This window comes from Hydractinia symbiolongicarpus, chromosome 6 (genome assembly GCF_029227915.1).
Source record: "Hydractinia symbiolongicarpus strain clone_291-10 chromosome 6, HSymV2.1, whole genome shotgun sequence".
Lineage (NCBI taxonomy): Eukaryota > Metazoa > Cnidaria > Hydrozoa > Anthoathecata > Hydractiniidae > Hydractinia > Hydractinia symbiolongicarpus.
The window spans coordinates 10144678-10168563 of NC_079880.1; the positions used below are offsets into that span (position 1 = coordinate 10144678).

At 37.0% G+C, this 23886-nt stretch overlaps 1 protein-coding gene across 1 annotated transcript; it reads right to left on the reverse strand.

Annotated features, from left to right (window-relative positions):
- Positions 1-9607: 9607 nt before the first annotated feature.
- Positions 9608-23619, reverse strand: LOC130647292 (dynein regulatory complex protein 1-like). Its single transcript, XM_057453089.1, has 19 exons — positions 23399-23619; positions 23220-23313; positions 22248-22360; positions 21528-21579; positions 20601-20657; positions 19876-19998; positions 19521-19663; positions 18357-18513; positions 17734-17808; positions 17525-17589; positions 16479-16538; positions 15461-15535; positions 14704-14850; positions 13642-13855; positions 12728-12817; positions 11826-12046; positions 11093-11300; positions 10444-10488; positions 9608-10249 (listed from the first exon to the last, which is right to left on the reverse strand). The coding sequence occupies exons 1-19, from the start codon at positions 23596-23598 to the stop codon at positions 10187-10189; spliced, it is 2202 nt and encodes a 733-aa protein (XP_057309072.1). The 5' UTR covers positions 23599-23619; the 3' UTR covers positions 9608-10186.
- Positions 23620-23886: the final 267 nt, after the last annotated feature.

Genomic DNA, 23886 nt, shown 5'->3' on the forward strand with positions numbered 1-23886 from the left:
AACTTTTTGTTGCTCATCTATTTGTTCCTCCATATCATCTCGTTCTTCAAAAACCTTTGGACGTTGAGAGCTGGGTGTGATTAATCGTGTGCGCAGCAATAAGCAGAGGTGTCAATAGCTTTCCAAACGCCGAGTACACGAGAATCTCCAAGTCAGCCATAGAGTCCTTTATGATGAGGTCAGCTTCGACATCTTGCCACAAGCCTTCGGGGCTATCGAGAGACACTATGAAGTAGGCGCGCACAACTTTTTGTGGTTATACAAAAGCCACAAAAAAACACGCCGGATAGACGCTGCTTGACCACTTCGGCTGTATGTTAAAAAGTAGTTAAATGTCAAAGAAAAATGGAGGCCTATGTACAGAGCTTGCAATTTAAAAACCTTTACGATATTTGAGTGCTCGTGCTGCGATGCTGCATCAAGGCAGGGTCTACTACCAGTTATTGTTCACAGTGTTTGGAAAATTTTAGATTGCGAAATGGGCCATACTATGAGAGGTTTGTATATCCAGATGATGACGGGCGTCTAGACAGAGTAGCATCGGGTGAAAAGCCGTGGACACCAATTCCATGTGAGGAGGAAGATGAGGGGCTCGAGGTTGATATTGAAGACCGGCGTCTGCATATTGTTTCCGCTGAGGTGAACAAGTGGGGCATGCTCTGCTACGAGATCATCAAAGATAAGGACTTAAGGCTCTCGGATCTGGCGACATACTCAACATTCAAATCGATGACAGAGCATTGATTGACATCATCGATCTTGATAGCGAGCCAAATGTTATCAAGGGGAAACATGCTCTGCAGGTACTTCAACATCCTCTGGTATTAGCATCAGCTCCTCCGCCACAAAGCTTCGATCAGGCCCATCTGCCAAATAGTACAACAACCTTGTGTCTGTCACAATACGATCGAGTCTATACGCTTTCTTGCTCCACCAAGCTTCGGTCGCACGTCTTTTAGCATCACCGTTTTCTTCTCCAGGTTGCAGCAGATACAAGTATAAGCCGTCATCTGGTAGGGGCTTTTCCTCCGGATGCTGCTTACTTTTCATAAGCGGGACTTCATCCGGCTTGATGGCTTTCGAAGGTTTCATACCAATCATGACAGTCTTGCTATTGTTCAGACTTTTTACAATAGTGTGCAGGTGTTTGACCCATGTGGTACTAGTTTCGTCAGAGGCAAACTCTTGTGCATCTTGAGGCTTGAACAGCCTCTCGGCGAGCGCCTTGTTGTAGCTCTCGACAAACGCCGTAAAAGTATGATGGTATTTGGTAGTTGCACGCTTTATCTCGACACCTTTGCTTTCTAGCAGCTTTGTAACGTCCGACTTGAATTCCGAACCATTATCGCACTGAAAGGTCTTCGGATAATACAGAGGTCCTGCCTTGTAAATATCCTTGAGCATGTCAGCGACTTCGCTGGCTTTCTTGGTTCACAATGGTCTCGGCACTTTGTAGCGCGAAGCTACATCGATACCCGTTAAAATGTATTTATAGGTGCTGCCATAGTCTTTATCATGGGGCATGTAGAGCAAGTCAAATTGATGCATTTCATTCGGCTTTGTAATAGTGAAATGTGGGTAGTTGATGCGCTTAGGGCCTTTGATATGCCTGAGCCAGAGCAACTGACGAGTTAAGTGAATAACTCTCTTTTTGGAGAGACCACTTTGCTCGGAGAGTAGTTTAATAGCTTTAATATATAATATATATTTGACTTAGCTTTTTAGCTTCCTCAACCGTAACGATATGTGCCTTTGACATGTTTATTACATGTCAAAAATGTTTCTTACATATACTTGTACACCGCGAAACCCAGTCCCTCATACTCTCATCAAGCTCCTTCAAACTTTCGCCAGCTTGGCGCTTAAGCTCTCGTTGCTGATTGTACAAATCGATTTTGCTCTGCCTGTCACGTACCCATTGGGCTTGAGCAGCTTGGAATTGTTTAATCGCTTTGTCATGTCGTTTACGCTCTTCGTCGCTATGACCGCCAAGTTTGCTGAATAGAAAATTTGATCCGCTGAACGCTAATGCATTTATAGCAGCGCCGATTGTTGCCATGTTTATTCTGTGATGAAGCGGTTGCCTTTAGACATGTCCTCACTCGCCCACATAGGTTGAGTATTGGTGTAGTGTAACCGTCTCGCTACTTTATCAAGCGTTGGAGCATTACCATTTTCTTGATATTGTAGTGGGATTTTGTGGTCAATATGGCACTCTCCATAATTCTCCCATGTCATGCACCGAAAAACATCACAATAGCGCGGCGCTGTATGGCTATGCTACTGAACCTGAACACAATAATCAGCCACCAGCCGCTTCATGTGGGGTGGATAATATATAAAGATACGCGTACGAATAGCCTCGTCCTCGGAAATGGATTTACTCTCCCACTCTTCCCTTGTCAATGGTCCTCCAAATGCTCTTAATCTATCCCAAGGCGGAGCTGCGGGGCCTTCGCAATATTCCCTCATTAACAAAAAAGATAATTCAAATCTACCATCATGTCCCCTTTTATCCAGAATGAACGCGCAGCAACACCTATTGGAACAGAACCAGCCATATGTGCCGTAATAACCCCGCTTGGGATCATGTGGGCTATGTTGTATATCACGGCACATGTTCTCGTTAATGGAGTACACCGATTTTGCAATCACTTTCTTAGCGCACCCATCACCATCAGGAAAACCTGCCCTGGGGGCGTCGTATACCCTAAATTTTTGTGGCGGATTATACCTAAGGGGGCAACGTATTTCAACGTCATGATCTATAACTTTTGAGCACTAGTAGCACATGACTCCTTTGACTTGCATTTTTTTCATTTCCATTTTTTTGTCGTTGTGTCTACATTCAGCAGACACAACCCTTGGCCACATCTTAGTATTCCACCGAGTGAAATCTCCCATCCAAAAGATTCAACTGCGCATCTTGGAGTAAGTACACGTAGCACTTGATATCCCCAGTTCCATCCGCCTTTTTGGTCATATGCAAGGTGATCCCATCGCTAAGTCTTTACAAAGGTCTGCCAGAACCATGCAAGCTGTGATCTGGACTACTGCGGAAGTCGATGAACAGCGCATAGCGCTCAGTCATGAACTAACCGATGGTCACTTCCAAGTCGTGGCTACCAAAAAGTTCAACGACTTGCTTGAGATGATCTTTCGGGAGCATGGCGTGGCTATACAGTTCGTTAGGCTCACCTTCCACCGTGATTGCGATTTTCTCGATCTTGGGGTTGTAGAAGACCTCATTAGCGCCAGAGTAAGCTTTGACCATGTTGGGATCCATGAATAGTAGTAAAACGCCCTTCAAGCTCTTGGCAGGAGTGTCGATCTGGAGGTTATAGCTGGTATCAGCTTTCTTCATCGTTATAACCTTGCTGCGGAGTACACGCTCATAGGGTAGGGCGAAACGGCTGTATCGTGACATCATAGCACTCGCAAGACCCTCGTTTGTCACTTTATCACACTCGAGCGCGATATTGGTAATTTTATAACCAGCATTAGCCTGTCATATAGCCCTGCTTGGTAGAATGGTAGATCCCTCGTAAGTTCGAACATTTTGCCGATAGGGATAGCAAAAGTATTGCCATACGCTGCCACAATCGCTTTTTCTTCATCATTTCCTACATGGTCACTAGCCCTCACCTGTAGAGCGCGGATGGTGCCGTTATTCGGATTGATACCTTCTAGAATCAAGTTGTTCTCACGCTCAAATTTTGGGATCCACAGATCCCGATATACTGCCAGAGTGTTGTAGTCCGAGATGTTTTGCACTTCGTGGCCGTTCAGACTTATGCGAAGATTCTGCACCAGAGCCTTGCCGATATTCGAAACGATCGTACGTTTCGTGTTAGTCCCCGTTAGCTCCAGGTCAAAGAGGAGTTTAAGAGAGCCCGGGAAAATTACATTCTATCCCAAATTGGGGATGTCGATATATAAGTCTTCGTTTTGGTTGATCGTACTGGGATTGTGTGAGACCTTGACACGCTGCTTCTTGCCCTTCATGGCCAGCATTGCTTTTAATTCCTTGTGAGGATTTAACTTCATTCCGTACATTTATTAGTAGATTGTAGAGGGTTGAATAAAAGCGCAACTAAATGCGTTGTATAGATTTAAAAACATACTTCCTTTTAAGGCTAAGATTGTCTTAGCAGAAAGTTTTGTATATTCAAACTTTAACTACTGTCCACTTATTTGGAATTTCTCATCTTCAAAATCACTTTCTAGGGTCGAAAAACTCCATAAGCGAGCCCTAAAATTTGTAGATAGCGAATATTCAGAGAGAAAACTAGGACCCGAGCCAGGATAGTCTTTACGAATAGCTTGCCAGCTACTGAACAAGGTCTCGTTCCTCCACTCGCTCTCGCTGTCGCTTACCCCAAAGTCACGTGCTAATTGCTGGAACGTCTGCCTATTGAATGGGTTGTTGAGGCGTCGAAACTTATTGGAACCCGGAAGAGACACTTCGAGATCTTGAAGAATTTTACGAATCTGGAAGTACACGTGGAAGCGGTAAACGAAACGAAACAGGGGTAAAGATGCAGTCAGATGTTGCATAGAAATACCACAAGCGGATGTTGCGCAGTAGGTAGCAGAATTAAGCTGAGTGGACCAGAGGCTGAAAGGGTGGCTTTGCCATGTATTCAGCACCGCGCCAGAGTGGAATTCGTAGTCAATGAAGATGTTGGTGAATTTTACCATGATGGAGGACCCCTTCGCATGAACAACGATGTTTTGCATTGAGAGATCTTCACCCTTGAGTCTTTCGAGATATCTCCCATGTGTAGGGACATAGTTTGTCTTTGGGTTATACGAGTAAATGCTCATCTTTTCTTAAAGAAACATCAGGCAACTGTATGTCACAGATATCGAAAACCCGACAATATTTGAGGACTACCTAGGACAGGACACGAGGATCGCTCTAAAATTCATCAGTATCCGCCCTAGGTGGGTGAACCTCTTCACTAAGAGCGAGATCAACATCCATAAGGCGGGGTCTAAGCCGACTGAAGTCGGGGGTTTGGAAGTCTCCATCTCGATTGCGCCGGGTTTGTATAGAATTGAGGATCTTGCGACCATAGTCAACAGTCAAGCGGGAGAGAGGATTAAGCTCTTCGCAATCAGGAACGGATTCTGTAGATTCGGTGTCAACGAGGGGAACGACGTGATAATCGATCAAGCACTGCAGGACATTATGGGACGGACCTTCGATAACAAGGTAAAGTTTACCAAAGGCGACCATGACAGCATCTACAAGACTGACATTCACCAGCGGCTGAGACTCTGCTCCAGCTGGATTCTGATTATTCTCTTTTAAATGGTGAGAAATCCAATATACTAGCCGTGCTTCCCATCAAAGAGCTAAACGCTTGGGGAGATATGGTGACATGGAATTTAGACACTCCTGTATACCTCCTCCTTAAAGGTTCAACAGACAGGTTAGAGTTCATAATCATCAACGAGTATCAAAACAATAAGAACCCTTTCGTTGGAATTACCATGCACTTGCTTATAGAATAAACATGACAGATATTGTTAAGCTTTACCCAAACTTCCTTCTGCACCTCTGGAGGGTACGGAGGAGGACTGTTCACAAGTCTACAGAGTAAGGAAGATCGAAGAAGTGGAACAATACCTGCGAGCTGAGATTAAAGAGCGTGATAAGCTCGCCAAAAAGTTTAAAATGCATGATACGTGGGTTAGATACATGGATCACGGGTTATTAGCGGTAAGTGTGATAACTTCAGGCGTTGGCATTGGTAGGATGCTATCTGGGATCGGTGTACCATTAGCTGTGGCTATGGGTGGAATTACGATTGCCGTAGGTTTGGGACAAGCTGGTCTAAAAGTAAGAAGCATGAAAGCATCAGACTACTGGCGGAGACCAAGTTGAATTCTATCGTTGACTTGATCTCTAAAGCTGTGGAGAATGGTGTTACTAGCGACCACGAGTTCAGCTTAATCATGCAGGAAAAGCAAAAGTACATGATGCTGACGGAGCAGATCAGATGGCGCGTCAAGGAAATCGTGGACAGTATCAATGAGCAGGAACATATGCAGCTGGTCGCGAAAGGGTGTGAAGTAAGTTTTGCTGGAGGTAGCTTCTGCATAAGCTCCCACAAAACTTTACTAGGATATACCAACCACTTCACCTGTATCACCATCGATCAGCAAGTCACCATCGTGTATGATAGTTCGCTGCCTTTTAGCGAGATTTTCCAGAAAGTGCTCGAGATTTTTCTGCCAAGCAATAGTACAACAAGGTTCGCAATAAGGGCCGTCTGTTTGTGCTGAAGTGTCCTTATACTTGACTTTGCGGATGGCTTCGAGAAGGTCAACCTTATTAATAGTTGAGTGCCCCTTAATACCTAGCGCTTTGGCTTCTTTTTTGAGTTCGTTAACGTTCATGTTTGTGTTGGTATGCTGGATCAACAACATACCAAAAGCCTCGACGGGCCACTTACAATATAGTGAAACTCTCTTCGTTATCAGAGTCACTGAAATAAAAAGTGCTGTATCCTTCAACCTCTTTATATTTGCACTCTTCCAGAATGGTCTGTGCGTAGTAGTTACGCCCTTGCCTGTAGATACTCGCCAGCTTGATGATAGCCTTACACTTGCAACTTTCTTTTAGTGGTATCTTCTTATGGAATTTTGTTCTGACTTTACCATCCCACATCTTGAGCTTGGTGATGAGGAACCGCCCTTTTTCACGCTAGCATTGGGGAAGCAAATCCCCTCCAAGGACTCCACCTTATTCAAAATCTCTTCGTATTTAGCCGACCACTCAGGGTAACTTGCTAGATCAAACGACATCGTTAGCGCGGAGACCTCTTTCAGGGGTCATTATCAATAACGGTCTTTGGTTGCCATCTTGATCCTGATACCCAATCACGAAGCGCTCATCCCTGGTTTTGTTTGCTGGGATGGAATCGCTCAGTACAAGGTTTTCAATGTTTATTTCTTCAATTTTTAGTACTTTCAAATTGGTATAAAAGTCTTCAGATTTTACAGTTTTCTCTCCAAATTTTAACATCCTTTTATTTATGGAAACAAATCTTCAACTAGGGTTTGGTACAGGTACAGCTTCCACCATTATATGTAATGTACTCATACCAGCAGTACCAGCAAAGCAGTTTACCTTTTATGAGGAATCTCCGTCCACAGGAGCATCTGTCATAGGTGTGGAGTACCCGTTCACACTCATAGCATTGTTCATTCATCGTTTATCTACTCCACAAGAGCTCAAGGTCTGCCTTTTGAGCCTCCGAAAAATGCCAATCAATGACTGTCAGGATGCCATGCCACGGGGGCTAGTTCCTCCTTAATCCTTGCCTTCTCCACTTTCCGCTGATGATAGGCTTCGAGCAATCGAGGATCGGTGCTACTACACATGTCCCGGGTCATGAACCAGTCCGGAACATGCTTGAACATCCATGGTCTTTGTTCAACGGCTTTGGTACACATTTCCTGTGCCATGAAATGATCAGGAACATCCTTCAGCACCTCCGGATTTTCATCAGTCGCTCTGGTACACATTTTCTGTGTTATGAAATGGTCTGGAATATACCTGATTACCCTGGGATCTGCCCGAACAGCCCAGGCACACATTTTCCGGGTCCTTAAATAATCAGGAATATCTCCGAGCCGCAAGGGGTAACTCCAAACTGCCCCATTACACAATTCCAAAGTCCTAAAGCGTTCAGGTACATACTCAAGTAGGCCGGAATCCCGTTCAACCGCCTTGGCACACATTTCTTGGGTCTTGAAATGATCCGGAACAAACTCGAGCGCCAGCGGAGATATTTCAACCGCCTCGGCACACATTTCTTGGGTCTTGAAATGATCCGGAACAAACTCGAGCATACGGGGCATTTCTTCAACCATGCAGTTACACATTTCCTAGGTCTTGATATGATCTGGGATATTCACAAATTGGGTAGTATATCCCTCTTTGGCTATGTCATACATGAAATCCGTCTTTAATCAATCCGGCACATAATCGTACATATGGGGCTTCTTTTGAAATGCCCTGGTACACATCTCTTGGGTCTTGAAATGGTCCGGAACAAACTCAAGCATGTGGGGCATTTCTTCAACCATCCAGTTACACATTTCCTGGGTCTTGATATCATCGGGGATATTTCTAAACCAACTCATCTTTATTATATACAGATTTCAACTAGCAATCACAACCCTATCGAATTCCCCTACTCAATCTCTATTTTTTGTTGATGTCAGCATTGTTCTCGTTAGTCGCTATTGCCCATGCGTTGGATTTTATCGGTATTTCGGGAATTATCGGATTTGTGAGATTCGGAGTGATTTCGGATTTTCGGTAGGGTGGAAGCTGGGGTGAGGGTGGAGGTGGTGGAAGCGGAGGTTTGACGTGGTGAAGGTGTTAAAAGAGCAAAATCCTGGGCTATTCACTCCCATCTACTACTAACACCTATTTTATCTTCATGTTGTTAACCTGTCATAGGGAACACAAAAAGCCTTTAAATTAAGTTCTATTGAATCAAGGTTATCGAGGAAACCTCAAAAATACCTAAAATTTAATAACCTCTCAAACGCATTACCGATAGGTCGTCTTACATGAGGCCAGAAGTGAAGTCAAACCGATTCTGGTCACATCGGTCTATGGTGTGTTAGAATGTACCGATTCTGAATCTGCAACCCGGGCTCTATTTTTGCTTTTTGATACTGGGGCTGGCGATTTATTAGGCAACTAAGAATAACGAATCTTAAGGCCAAATCACCGAGTCACTTTTTTAAATTACATACAATACCACTGAACAATGAAACAAATAAAATTACAGATTTAACATATATTATGTTCAGGGAAAAAAAGTTTCTACTGCAACTTTGAAATTGAGAGAATTCTAGAAATTCCATGATATGTAAGATTGATGATTCAAATATAATAACTTCTCAACAGGTCTAATGAACCAAGTAAATCCGCGAATTTGATAAATCCAATTCAACAAAATGAATATTGTCCTCTGTTTTAAATAATGAGTAAAAAATTGTAGTAGATTTTTACTCGTTGCCCTTTTTCAGGCCCATATCATGAAAATCACAATGGGGCTAACATCCAACAGGAGGTTTAAACCTCCTTGCTTGTTCTGTTGATTGCACTTCATTGGATAAGACATGACTTCATCAGATTAGACATGCCTACTTTTGAAGTGGCAAAGTTTTGACTAAGGGTTATTCCATCTGGTAAAAAATATTCTATCCGTAGGGGGGGATGAAAATTATATAAATGTACTACTATTACTTTGGGGGAGAAAGTTTTGCGTTTTTACCATTTTTGCGAAAGTTTTTTCACGCAAAATCATGGCCAATTTAAAAAAACGCGAAAGTTGGATATAATGAACACGTATACAATTACATTTTATTTCCTTCAGCACTTGTCGCAGCTTTCTCCTTTTTTTTTTCTTTCCGCACAACGCGAAAGTTTATTCCTTAAATTTCGCGTCTTTGTTGATACGCGAAAGTTTCTGCCCTTAAAGTAGTTAAAACTAAAAACAAAACACTCCCACTGATTTCTCAGAAATTATATAATTTCTTATCTAAACAAAGTTAAATGAAAAAATGCATGACGTCATATTAAAAATATATATTACTATGTAAATTATTTACAACAAAATGAAACATCTTCAGATAATTCATACAGAACGAAAAAATGAAAACATGTTTTCAAACAAAAAAATACAATCAGAAGACAAATTATGTTGTGTATATTTGCAAACAAATTTTGTTTAAACCTTACTAAACTCTCTCATAACTTTCAATCGCAGCCTTATGCTATTTCTCGTCCTTATCTAGCATGGTTTTGGTGTTCAAAAGAAATGAGGATAGGTAGCTCAGCCGGTAGAGCGCTCAACTGAAATCGAAAAGGTGCTGGATTCGCTCTCCTCATGGATGGAGCTAGAAACTAGAACTTTGTAGCACCTCTTAGTAATAATTGACAGAATATAATCTCTAAAATTACAAAGGTTTCCCACATGAAATTTAAATCACATTCGCTCATGGAATAGTCAAATTGCATACGAGGTTTTCAACTTATTTCTTTACAAGTTAGAACAAAATGTTTGGTAAAAGAAAGAAGAATAAACATTTTAAAAGAAGCAATCCATGCATTGGCATACTAAAAAAACTTGCTTCTTAAAAAAACACTGTGTTATTTTTGCGATAGTTCCAATTGCAACACTCGAGTTGGTGGAACGACAAGCTCTTCATCCACCTAAAGGTTATCGTAATTTTTTCAATGTAAACAAACAAACAACCATTACATTAATAACAACAACAACAACAACAACAATAACAACAACAATAATAACATGATAGGAGACATTTAGAAAGAACTAAAAAACTATAGACATACTAGTAAAGCAAATGCATCCATCAAAAACCGAAGGTTCCCCACTATTTACATACCTTAGAACTTAAGTACTGGTGGAGTAACATCCGTAACTCAGCGTTCTACATAAAAACAAAAAAAGCTAATTGATCACATTCCCTACAATATCTTACATCCCTTTCATTGTCCGTATGTGAATCACATGTGTGTCTCGAAGCTACATTTGACCATGAAAAACATGTTTAAAGTGCCATTTTATTCAAGAGAATGAAACAAACAGAAAAAGATCAACTGGTAATTCTACAAATACTGGAGACAGGTTATAATGTCGTTATTGATGAGTCCTATGAATTCATCCAAAATTGTAATTTTTCGTCTCGTAGTGCCCGGTAATATTTTTTTACCCTGCACTACATTAGAAAAATCAAGGCAAACACACAAATTAAGAAAAATCAACACTTGTGACTAAATAAAACAGAGCAACTTCATAACATTGTTAACATACTACCCGACATAGTGTACAGATCGGCTGTCAAATGAACAGAAAACGAACTCCCTGTCCCACGAACTGTACTATACCAGCAAAGGTACGAAGTAGCAACCCTGGTTGCACTAGGTTGTTTTCAACAGAGTTCGAATCGGGGTGAAGAGTTCGAATCGGGGTGAATCAATCTCAGAGAATGTAAACCTAGATAACCGGTGCTGAACCTTCTAAAATTCCATTACCTGTTGTTTTAAACCGTCTGTATCTTGTATCAGTTGTGCTCTCTCTGTTAAAACGTGACTGTACTTCTCAAAGCCTGCAATCATTGCATCCCAAACACGTTCCCTCTTCTCGTCAATCACACTGGCCAGTTGTGACCAATACGCCGCATCCATGCTATCATCGCGAACTGAACTGTTAATAAATTGTGAACTCATCTTTCGGCTCTGCCTAAAAAGTTAACACGGTATATGATTATAAATGGTAGTTCCGGTTCCCGCTAACTCGAATGTGCAACATAGTAGGAGAATAGTTCGAGTTATCGGGAGGTTTATTAACTCGAATTTTAGGAAAAAATGAAAAAATCGATTTTTGTATACATTTATTAAAAAGTTGTTTTACTGTGATATCAAATTTAGAGTATGTATCTCTTTGAAACGAATAACTTATTTTTTGAAAGCATAGCAGTAATTTTTATGTTGGATTAAGTTACCGCGAGTATTTTGGTTCAAGGTATGGCTAAAAAAGTTCGACTAAGCGAATGTTTATCGAGAAAAGAGTTCGACTAAGCGAATGTTTATCGAGAAAAGAATTCGACTAAGCGAATGTTTACGTTAATAAATTATCGAGCGATTTTATCAAAAAGTATCGAGGGTCCAAGGATAACAAAAAAAACAGTTAAAGCTACTTGAAATCTTGGGTTATCGAGAGTTCGAACTATCGAGTTTATCGTTGTACTTGATTTGAGGTCGATACCTGAAAGGTTCCTTGTTATCTTCGACAAATTGCTTTAACGACTTAACCACGTCATTTGGGTGAATGAGATCCACTTGTCTCTGTTGTTCAGAATTTTCAATGTTCTCAGACAAGTCACCACTAACTGTTCCGTCCACGTTTTCAGCAGTTAACTTAGACAGAGGTTTTATGAGATATTTGCTAAGCATGTAAATATCGTTTTCAGTCTCAATCCCGATCGCCTAAAACAACAAAAAATGAGACGAAACATGAGTCCGTTAGAAACAGGTGTTTTAAAAGAGTCGCCCAGCAGATGCTAGAGATATTTTTGATAAGCTAGAGGTTGTGTTTATTGAGAGGTTATGTCTCGCAATATCAATCATCTTGACAAGACTTAATGTCTCCGTAGTCAAAAATCTAAAATATGTTACTAATAATCAAGCTTTCGCTTTTTTAGATCGAGGATGTTCATTTAGACTTGAGTAATTATGTTGCAAGACAAACATTAGCTTAATTTTTTAACATAAAAACGAAATAACAACGGGTTACTATTCGGATACCAACATATATAATTTTAGCAGATTTTAGGAGGAACCAATTTTAGGTTATTTAGGAGATTTTAGAAAGTGTGGCAACTCTGGTGATCCAACCGTAACGGAAAAATCGACGAATTCTCTCTATGTTACGAAACCTTTGTGTAACGAGAAAAAAATGTCTAACGAAGATTTTATCTATTTATATTTGAAAAAATAATAACAATTTTTCGTTGTGTTTTTTTGTTTAATTCACTCATCATTTCCGATGCAAATACAAGATGAGGTATTTTTTATTAATTTATTTCACATCTCATCGCAGCTAGCCTGTTGAATGAAGAAACTAAGGTACAATAAAACACACAAAAAATGCAAGGTTACAAAACTTACACTAAAAATAGCATCCAACTTCATCAGCGACTGCTCATCTTTTTCAATTGGTGCAAGCAGTTTGACAAGTTTTGCTTCGACGAGAAAACCCTGCAATAATAATCAGGTATTATCGACAACCGTAAAAATATATTGTCTATCGTAACGTATCGCAACGTATCGTTACAATACCGTAAATACTCGATTAAGCTCCCCGTCTTTCCATCTGAAAGGGGTACATTACTTGTTTCGATGGAAAAAACACATTCTGTGGTAAGGCTAGCAAATTTTATTTCAGACACCTATAAAACTAATTTAATTTCTTTTCAATATACTAAACAACTTTAATACGTTATCGGTTTTTGATAATGAAAATATATTTGTATAATAGTTTTAACAGCACTCCCTTCCAATAAGCTCCCACCATTAAAATAAGGGGGGCTTAATCGAGCCTTTACGTGACAGTATCTACATGTTTAGCAATATATTGATTACTGGTAACGTACATGCAATGTTAGCTACAATAACAATATATTGACAATCGCAATAACAAGGACTGGCAACAAAATAAATATGCAAAGACTTTAATGCTAACTATTTAAGGACAAATCTGAAATATAATTCTTTCCGCTATTTTTTAAAATCCAAAAAATTCTGCTTGACTATTTACACCTGAAATTTCTGCATTTTTTTTGACATATCAGGGCAATTGCTGATAGTCCCCACTTAGCCATTTCTGATACTTTGACAATACTCTGAAAATTCGTTACAATTATAGACTTTTTGACACAACATCAACAACAACAACAACCAACAACCACCACCACCAACAACAACAACAACAAAAACAACAACAATCAACAACAATAACAACAACAAAATCAACAACAACAGCAACAACCAAAAACAACAACCAAAAACATTAGACGTCTTACCGACTCGTCACACAACAGTTCGAGCATTTTCTTGATACTTCGTGGCGACAACTTTTCACCATATGATAATTGTATTGGAAGAGTTTCATCACCAGCCAATGATGTGTGGTGAGAGTTCTCATCCGTCATTGACAAAACCTCTTGAACTGTGTCTAACGCAGATTTGAAAGATTTCTTTGTGTCCTGTAGAGGTCCAACATTCTGAAGGAAATCCCTATATCGGAGAAACAACGCCACAGTACAAAAATATATAGACATAATGCTTATTATAAACGCCACAGACTGAAAGGGTTTATTAGAATTAGCTTGCAAGATCAGTGCAATATATTTTCCTGCATATCAGTTCAGTATTCATTGGAATAAGGTACTTGCAAGTCCAAAAAATCGCGAAATGTTTTGGATAAAATTTCGCGAATTTCACAAGAAAAACATTTGAGATATTTCAAATTGGAAATTTTGGCATGGTAAATTTTTGTACTTTGTGATTTACAAGTTTTTTAATAGCTCGCTGAGAAATTGAAAAAAAGTCTAATATTTTTTTATTTTTTTTAAGATACATACGTTAGAAGAATCATGCAAATATATTTCTAAGTTTCGATATTAATTTACCAATTCGAAGGTTAGGGCTTTTAAAACGAGAATTCTTTTTTAAAATAAATTGGTAAATAAACATTCTCGCAAAAATCCGTCCGCTTAAAGTATCATAACTTTGGATGGACTTAATTTAAAGTAGAACATTGCACTTCTTAAAAAAAAACAACGGTAGAATGTAACACCAAAGAAGATATTTTTTGAACAAAAAACACATCTATATATAGCAACAAGCTACATCGTAATACCCGTATATGACTGCCACGCAAAATGGTTCCTCAACTAGCGAGACGCACGCAATTTGATTTGAAAGAGACGAGCGAACCCGTGGATTTTTCTTCAAGTTACTCAAGTTAACGGTAACAATGCTGAGTTATAAGCTGGCTTTTAACAAACTTTTAAAAATGTTATACGAGCATTGTTTAGCATATTAAAAAATTCATACAGATTTATAATAAAGCGAGAATATACCCATCAGGAGGTTGCCAATCCAATCCTAGCTGTTGTTCAAATATAATGCGATCCTCCTCCAAAACATCAGAGACCAAATCTTTTATTTGTTCTTCATTCATCTTCCAGATGTCAACAAACTTCTTTCGATCAGTCGCTTGGAAGTGTCTAAATGTCAACAGAAAGCACATGAAAGATTTGTGTGTTGCGCATGTTTAAGTTTCTTAGTTTTTTTCAAGGGTAGATACGTCAAGGCGTCATACATTACTTTACAGACCACCTAACAACTAAGAACATAACATCCACCTTGTCATAAAAATTCTTGGCAGAGTAAGTAAGTAACAAGCAGTTTTAACGCCCTTAGGGATTTAATCTGAACTGTTGGGACGGTTGGCTCTTCCTCCCCTCTGACTGTAACTATGTCACATTACCGCTAGAGATACGTATAACATTGCTCCAACTTGCTTGCCTGCCACACAAGCAGATTAGCGGTTACTAGATGACACTAAATGTGCTGACAACACAACATTGAAAGCGCGCCGGAGTGGGGACTCGAACCTGAAACCTTATGATTACAAGCCGAACGCGCTACCACAACACCATCCCTGCTTGGCAGAGTTGACGTGTGTAAACGTCGACTACGAATCTGACGTGAAGGCTTTGTTTGAAGAGACTTCGCACTGGAGCAAACAAGGATAAAAAACTCTAAGATTTTGAGAAGAGGATTACCTTAATCAGTATTTACGTTTTAAGGCCACATTAAAACGAAAACCCTTACCTAAACTTCTTTTGAAGCTCTTTATACTGTTCTGTAACTCGTTTTAAATCGTCTGATAAAGAATTATTTTCGTCGCTAAAATTAAAAATTAAAAAAAATTAAACAACCTGTGAATTCTGATAAATCAATTTACTTTTATTCGCATCGTAGGTTTATCTTAAAAAAACTCTTTCGAAGAGGCTTGTCATAATATGTTTTAAGTGAGTATTGAGAAAATGCTCTGAGAGACAGAGAACCTCATGCGAAAAATACAAGTCAGCAAAAAATTAGGTCACTTCAACATCTGTGGTCATCGAAAATTACCACAAAAAGTTAAATTTTCAAGTTTTTTATTTTAATGAAAACTTCAACAAGAGGACAATGTAAACTTTATAAATCAGTCACAAATAATTCTCTTTATCTTTGTTGTTTTTTCCTTGGCTCTCTTTTTTTCTCTGCTACGCTCACTTGGAACTTTATTTAAAAGAAGATGAGAACAGAGACTAATACATGTCTATTTTTCGTGTTCTCTTTATTACTGTTATGGCGTCATATGTCGGCAAAAAATGAATAGACAAAAAAAGAAAAAGACGCCAAAAAGTGGGTGGGTAAAAAAATCGGCAAAAAGTTCGGGCGGATAAAATAAATGGGCAAAAATAGTTTGTCGGCAAAAAATATTGATCGTATTTAGCCGAATTTTTTTCACTGATAAGGTATACGTTCGGTCGGATAAAATAAATGGGCAAAAATAGTTTGTCGGCAAAAAATATTGATCGTATTTAGCCGAAGTTTTTTCACCGATAAGGTATACGTTCGGTCGGATAAAATAAGTGGGCAAAAATAGTTTGTCGGCAAAAAATATTGATCGTATTTAGCCGACTTTTTTTCACCGATAAGGTATACGTTCGGTCGGATAAAATAAATGGGCAAAATAGTTTGTCGGCAAAAAATATTGGGCAGCCGACTTTTTTCACCGATAAGGTATACCATTTCAAAAATGTTATCGGTAAAATTAAAACATCATTTGTATGCTTCAAACCTGTTTTGACGTTCCTGTTTTTTCAACTTCTGTTTCAAATTATTTAACAAATCTTGCAAGCTAAAAAAGAAACAATATTGTAAGGGTGTTGATGAAGCTTTGCTTACGTGTTAATTTAGTGTCAGTCATGTAGGACTAACGCAAGCTTGAGATGTTTGAAATTCATTAAAAATATAATTTCGGAAATCTCGGAAAAAGCTATCCGCGAAAAGTTACCCCCTCGAAATTTTTAAATAATCATCTGATTCGCGAAATTTATATAAACACATTTCCATGGTCGAAATCTCCACTTCCACAAGCGTTCATACTTCCCCTTTCTTCATTCGTCACCTCCTCTTTTTAACATAAGAAAAGAAACGAGCCAAAATTATGAGATATAATCTATTCTATCTTTCAAAAACTAACTCTAGTCATCGATTACAAAAAAAATCTACTTTTGTAAATTCAATTTTAAGGGATTTTTCGAGAATGTAACCGAGAGTATATTTTGCCAGTTTCAATGTCGAAACGCCAAATTAGAAAATGGCTTTCCAATGCTTGTTGAATCTGTTTTTTTCTACCTGTTTACATTTCCAGCTACTATTTCTCTTGACGACGGCTAATAATGACGTTTCAGAAGGCACAACTGGCAAAAAAATCCAGTCCAAATGGGGGTTTCACGGAGCGAATTGTGAGTGGCAAATTAGCTGTGAAATATCTTTTTTATTTTTACGTGAAACGAAAAACATGTGACGAATTTAAAACACTGAATGTAAGCACTCTTTTGGGTATTAAAAACAAAGCGGTCATTTTGAATTCATTCCAGTAATGAGTTTTCCTGAGAATAAATACTAAATATTGCGTTCTAATTGGTTACAGCGAAATATTTCGCTGCTAAAAAGTAGAAACTGTTTCTACTTTTCGGCGAAGCGAATTTTTTCGAAGCAAAATGCAAAGAAATAAAAACTGCGCATGCTCACATACATTTTGCCGGCCAATTCGCTTCGTGAAAATTTAGTAATTTTTAACACAGTTTAAGCACAAATTTAAAAAATAAATAAAAATACCGAGTTATTTTTCTTTTTTGTTGAGATTTAGTAATGGTGTTCTCTTCATCTCTTTTCTTCAGAACCTACGTGACAAATACAACATTAAAAAACAAGTGCACACGTTGAATATTTAAATTTTTCTATTGTTTTTATTTTTTAAGCATTTAAATATACACATAAGAGTATTTATAAACATACACAAGATATACACAGATAAAAGTGTTCACCTGAAAGTTGTATTCTAACTTTTCTTGATTCAATTGGTATGTGGCTTTCATTTGCTGAAGGTTTTGTTCCAGAATCTAAATGGAAACCAGTAAGAAGACAAATACCAAATATCACATACCAAAAAATAACATAACTTCTTAGTAAACATTTCTCGATGTTTAACCACTTCAGTGTTGAGAACAGTTAACAGTGTGGATCCTGTGTTCTGGATATATATACATTAGGTCCAGGTAGGAATTGCGTACCCAATTCTCCTCACATGATTTTCAAATATATAATGCGGTTAGTCTAACTACTACAAAAATTTGCGAAATTTTCCGTAATAGAGTAGTAGTTGCGAATTGACAAATTAAAGATTTTTTTGTTTTTAAATTTTAGATGGTTGTAATGAAGTTAAAAGTTGGAGAGTAATAACATATCATGTTTAGAAAAATTTTGCAAGTGAAAATTTTTTAAAATTTCGAATAAAAGAAGTTTCCATAGGAGAAAAAAAAAGAGCATAGTGACAAGCCTTTGCAAAAAATCCTCATGAAAATTTCTCCAGACCACTAAGGCCAGTTTTAGGCAAAAACTTATCATAGTCACAAGATTACTTCATGTGAAAAAAATCTTTTACACCAACCTGCACATCATTCTCAAGCTTGATTTTCACCATATTGTATTCTTCTGCATCTTGCACACGTAAAGCTTGAAGCTGTTCGTCAAATTCTTCAACCCTCTTTTCTCGTGAATGCATGTACTCGATCTCTTTCGCTTTGCGTTCTTCACTCTTTTGTACCCTAGAAAATATTGTATCTCATCTTAATAAGGCTATACTACTTCAGAAAAAAAAAATAGAAGTTGTCACTATATGCAGGCTTGTCATCACAAAACCTTCATACTTTTATATGACTACACTGATGATACTCGCCCGTCATGATCAGAGGTCCGATCAGTAGAGAATGGACACACTGATATGCCAAGACAAATTATCATCTACATATTCCTGCAATCCGCGCATCCTCTCACATTACTTTTAATCCTTACCAAGACAGTATAAGTATAGAAAAAGTGATGTAAGAAATTTATCGAATTAAGAGAAACATGATAAGCTTTCTGACATTTGTCACATCTATATGATAATAGGCGTATTTTGTGTGTTCAAAAGGGTTACCGTGTCCCGTAACGGAAACACGAAATGTGATATATAAAGGACGGGCGACCCCGTGGAATTTTCCATGGGCTAAACGGCTAGTCTCTTTAATAATAGCCGTATTCTGTCTGTCTGTTTGTCACGCAAAATGGTACCGCGAGTTGTGAGACGCACGCAATGTAGTATTAAAAGAACGGGCGAACCCATGGATTTTTCCACGGGCTAGTTCCAAATAATGTCGGTACTAGTTCCAAATAATGCTTGAAGATTCTTCAAGACAATGAAGACTAAAATAACTCAAGAATTTATAGGAAAAAATAAAATTTCTAGAAGATGAAGCAAATCCTAGAGAATCAGAAAGTCTTTGGATTTATTGGGAATAAAAAAATGTGGACACCTTAAATGCAATTTGAGTTTTATTAAGTTTTTCTATTTATTAACATTTGATTCATTAAAGAAAGAACACAGGGTTGCCAATCATCGCATTTGCTTTATAAATTCTGGTTCTTTGGTTTTTAAGCAAGATTATCCAGAATAGTTGAATCGACTCAAGTTGGATATGTTACTCAGATTTTTTTTAGTTTAAATTAACACTTTTAAAACAACTCAGAGCTTTCAAATGAAAATAACTATAACATAATAACTATAACATACCATTTCTCTTTTTGTTGTTGCAGCAATTCTTTTCTTTCAGTAAAAAATGCATTTTCAATATTATCTAGTTCTTCCATATAAGCCTGTGTTAAAGTTTTTATCTGTTCGTTCATTCTTTCTAAGACTAGATCTATATCCTCAGCCTGAAATTTTGAAAAAAAAACACGATGTAAAAAATAAATACAAGAACGAAACTTAAAATTTGTTAGTGTCAGCAATGTCTTGCCGACGTGATAATTTGCATTGTCAATTTTCAAGTGCCATCGTGAAATGTAAAGGCAGTTAAAATGTACATGACGATCCGCATACAAAAAAACAATGCTTTGTGGTTGGTAATCATTAAGTTTGTTCTTACCTGTTTGCGTAAATCTTTAACATACTGGTCATCTTTCTGTTTTAAGCTTTGTTGTAAATCGTTGATGACATTATTTTTTTGTTCAATCATTTCATCACATGCCACTTGTTGTGAAGAAAGCATCTAAAAATCAAAACAAGTATAGTGCATTACAGGGGAAGTAAGGAGGCTTCAGGATCAAAAAGTTCAAACGAAACAATAAAAACCATTCCACAGGTATTTTTGACGAAATGTTTGGAGGAAAAGGAAGATTTACTGAACTTTAAGCCTTTTGTAACATTAGTCTTTTGAAACAAAATAGTAAAAAAAATACTCTAAAAGAAAAAAACCACAATAAAAAAAATAAGGCAAATTTAAAAGAAACCAGTATATATTTTGGAATTAAATTTTAGGTTATTAAGGTTATTTTAAGATTGTGGCCATCATAAACATAGAGTCAAAAAGAATTCACATGAAAATGAAAAAAAACGAATAATTAAAGTAATAAATGTATTTTTCTCCCAAAATTAAAAATGAGTTTTTCTAATTGTATTAACAGTGCAGCTTCCAAATGAATGTAATAGTTAATGTCTCAATGACAAGATGTTTAAAAATGACTTTTCTGTGTCCAGGAACTTTATATTACGCTTGTTCTCACAACTTTATTCGAAAACAGTTATTACGAAACTAATGAATATCCTTTATATTTCGTAAATAAATAAACTTTAAAAATCGAAAAAATTCACCTTCTGAAGATCCTGCGGTACATCCTTTTTCAGAGCATGTTCCCATTTCTTTGTGATCTAATTTACAAATTACAGTTCCATAAAAAAAGAGTTTTTATAAAAAACTCAAAATTAGACATGCAGATTTCTTGCTTAAAATTTTTTTTTTCGTTTGCTCGTCCTAGACCTCTTAAGTTTTTTGCTGACGACCCCATAACTTGGGATCTGCATGTCGGTTTACAATCAAACTTTGTGAGTAAACATAAACAGCCTATACAAGCTGAACCAAAAAATTTTATTGCAAACCAAGTTGGCTGGGACGAACAAACCAGTGTTACTTTTGGCAAAAAAAATTTGTTTATCAATTCACCTTTATAATATCTATGCATTTATGAAGTTGGAATGCAAAATATATACCTTAAAAGTCTAAAATTACTGATGACAGAAAATGTAAAAATTTGCTACTACTTAAACATGACATCATAATTTATGCAGCATAATTAAATCTAAAAGTCTCTAAATGTGAATATTTTAAAAACGAAAAGAGCTTTTTGGAAAATTTAAAAATACTTGTTAATCAACTTTTTAAGCTCTATAATATAAGTCCAACATCATTTTACACCTTGGGTTCCTTAAAGTTAATGATCCAGATGATCCAAATGATCAATTACCTTGATGTTTGGTTGTGTGAATAAATAAATATAAAGAATGTTTAGTGAATTTATTGCAATTATTTTGCTATATATAGCTAAAATCCTAAATTTATTATGAAAAAAGGGCAAACATTTGGTTTACTATTTAAATGTCTATATTGACCTATAGATTACTAGTTTATGATGGCAGGTTAAACACATCCAGATTTTGCTTAAAACTTCAACATTATTTTCTCTATCTGGTAATAATTCTTAACAGATAGGAAAAAAGAGGTAACATTAAAAATATATATACCTCATCAAAAGTTTTTGCTGCTACTTCAACTTCTGCCTCAAGCATTTCAATTCTAAAAAAGAAAAAATTTAGTGTGTGTAAGCTAATAATTTTGAAAGACATTTTTATTCATAGCAGTGCTCATTGACCCTAAAAAAGCTTTTGACACAGTTGATCATAAAATTTTGTTAAAAAAACTATGGTGTTTTGGCATCAGAGATGCTGCCTTTGACTGGTTCGAGTCCTAATTAAAGGCTCGAATGCAGCTGACTCTTGTAAACAACACAGGATCAGATCTGCTTCATGAAGACGCTTTTGGGGTGCCACAGGGATCTGTGTTGCTCTTTATCTGTCATCAATTCAAACTACCACCATCTATATGCAGATGATACAATAATTACTTCGTCCCATAAAAACTTGGATACCCTTGCCTCCCAGGTCAAGTTAGAACTTTTGCAAGTCAACCTCTGGCTGAATAATAACAAAATGACTATTAATAAAGACAAAACTGAAACATTCTTTTTCGACAACCGCAGCCAGTTAAAAAAGTTGAAAACAATTCTATCAAATATATGGGTATTCCTTTGAAGAGGAGCAAAAAAGTTAATTATCTTGGGGTAACATTTGATCAAAAAAATACATTGGGAATAAGCTAATTTATAATAAGCTAATAATTTTGAAGGACATTTTTATTCATAGAACTGTAAGTAATTAGCAATAAAAACAATAGTAGCTTAAAACCTTTTAATTCTATCTTCATCGTGTTGTATACGCATTGCTGTCTCACGTGCATCACAGGCAACTTCTACATTTGACACTAATTCTGTTCCATCAGAAATCAATTTCGATAATCTCTACAAGAGATGTATACAGCACATTAACCTACTTATAAAGATTTGAATCCAGGGAATGGAAATTTTTACACTTACTGAAGGGAAATCTCGTCACACTTTTCCATTTATAGATGAGTGTATTGGTTAGTTGTTTTCCATGAAACAAAAAATGCTAATTTGTATTTACCAGGGTATTAAAAGTCAAAAAATGGAGATTTTCAGTAATACCTCTAAAATTCCTGTAAGGCAGTCTTTTCTGGTCCATATGCTAAGTTAGTAGATTCATAAGTTTTATTTAATACTAAACTTATATATTTTCTTTCAAAAAATAAATAAATTTCAAAGTTTGTTTTTTGGATGATTTCAAACGTGGTGATCTAATTTAAAATTTACGTAGTTGATCTGCTCTCCTTCGTGTTAAAAGCTTTCATGAATGTGTCTTTATTTAAAAAAAAAAATATGCTTTAAAACAGGGTCCATTCAGCAAACGGGATGATAAGCCATGAAAAGTTAAAATAAAGTCAGGTCCTGCTTCTTGTTTTAACTGGAATTTTAATGTATATGTAAACTACTGGATGTGCATAATGTCTCATACAATTTTTTTGCACCTGAAGTATAGTTTTAAAAATGGGTAGTTCCTGCCTACTATTAAACAAGACATTTTCTACAATGTCCAGGATCAAGATAAAAGATGTCTTTTTAGTATATACAGATTCTACTTCAAATGAATGTCAAAACTGGGTCTTCTTGTTTCCTTTATATATAAATTAATTATCAGGAAAAACTGGCAACAAAGGCTGTTGAGATGGATTACAAAATAAAAGTATGCCAATCGACTCATGTTAAAACAAATTAAAATAATTTATATATAAATGTTAACCTGGTATGATTGTTCTATTTGCTGTCTACTTTTAGAAGGTTCTTTTTCTGGCTCTAAAGATGACACTTCATTCTTTTCACCACCATGTAACTCTCTATGCATTAATGTACAATCAATAACACAAAAGAAAGTAACACATAAAAACACAAAATTCAATATTAACACACAAAACTAACTACCGTTTGAGCGATTCTATTCGTCTTGCAATTCTCAGTCTACGAGCTGCAATTCGCTCTTCGAGACTTGTAGAATCAATAGATGGACCAGTTTCTTCATTCATTGATTTTGGTGATTCAGAATTCATCTTTGAAAGTTTTTTCTTTTTTACACCTAAAATATTACAGATCAGTAGTTTTCTTATTTTATAAACCCAATCCATAAGTAAACTTTATTAATATAAGAAAGCTTTACCCCCTCCCCCCCCTAAAAGAGGGGGGGAGGGGGTCCAAATCTTAGCGTCGATATCCTGCTAACGGGGCCCGAAAAATTTTTTGAAAGCCCCTAACTATCAATATACAAGGTCCTCTTAAGGTGTGCAATGGTGAGGAAAGTTATATGGTTAAAAGAAAAAAAGATACACTGACCATGTTAAATTCAGTTTTGTTTTACTATTGGCTCAGGCAGAGCCACAAAGAGCTTACTGCTGGAAATTAAACAAATAATGTCA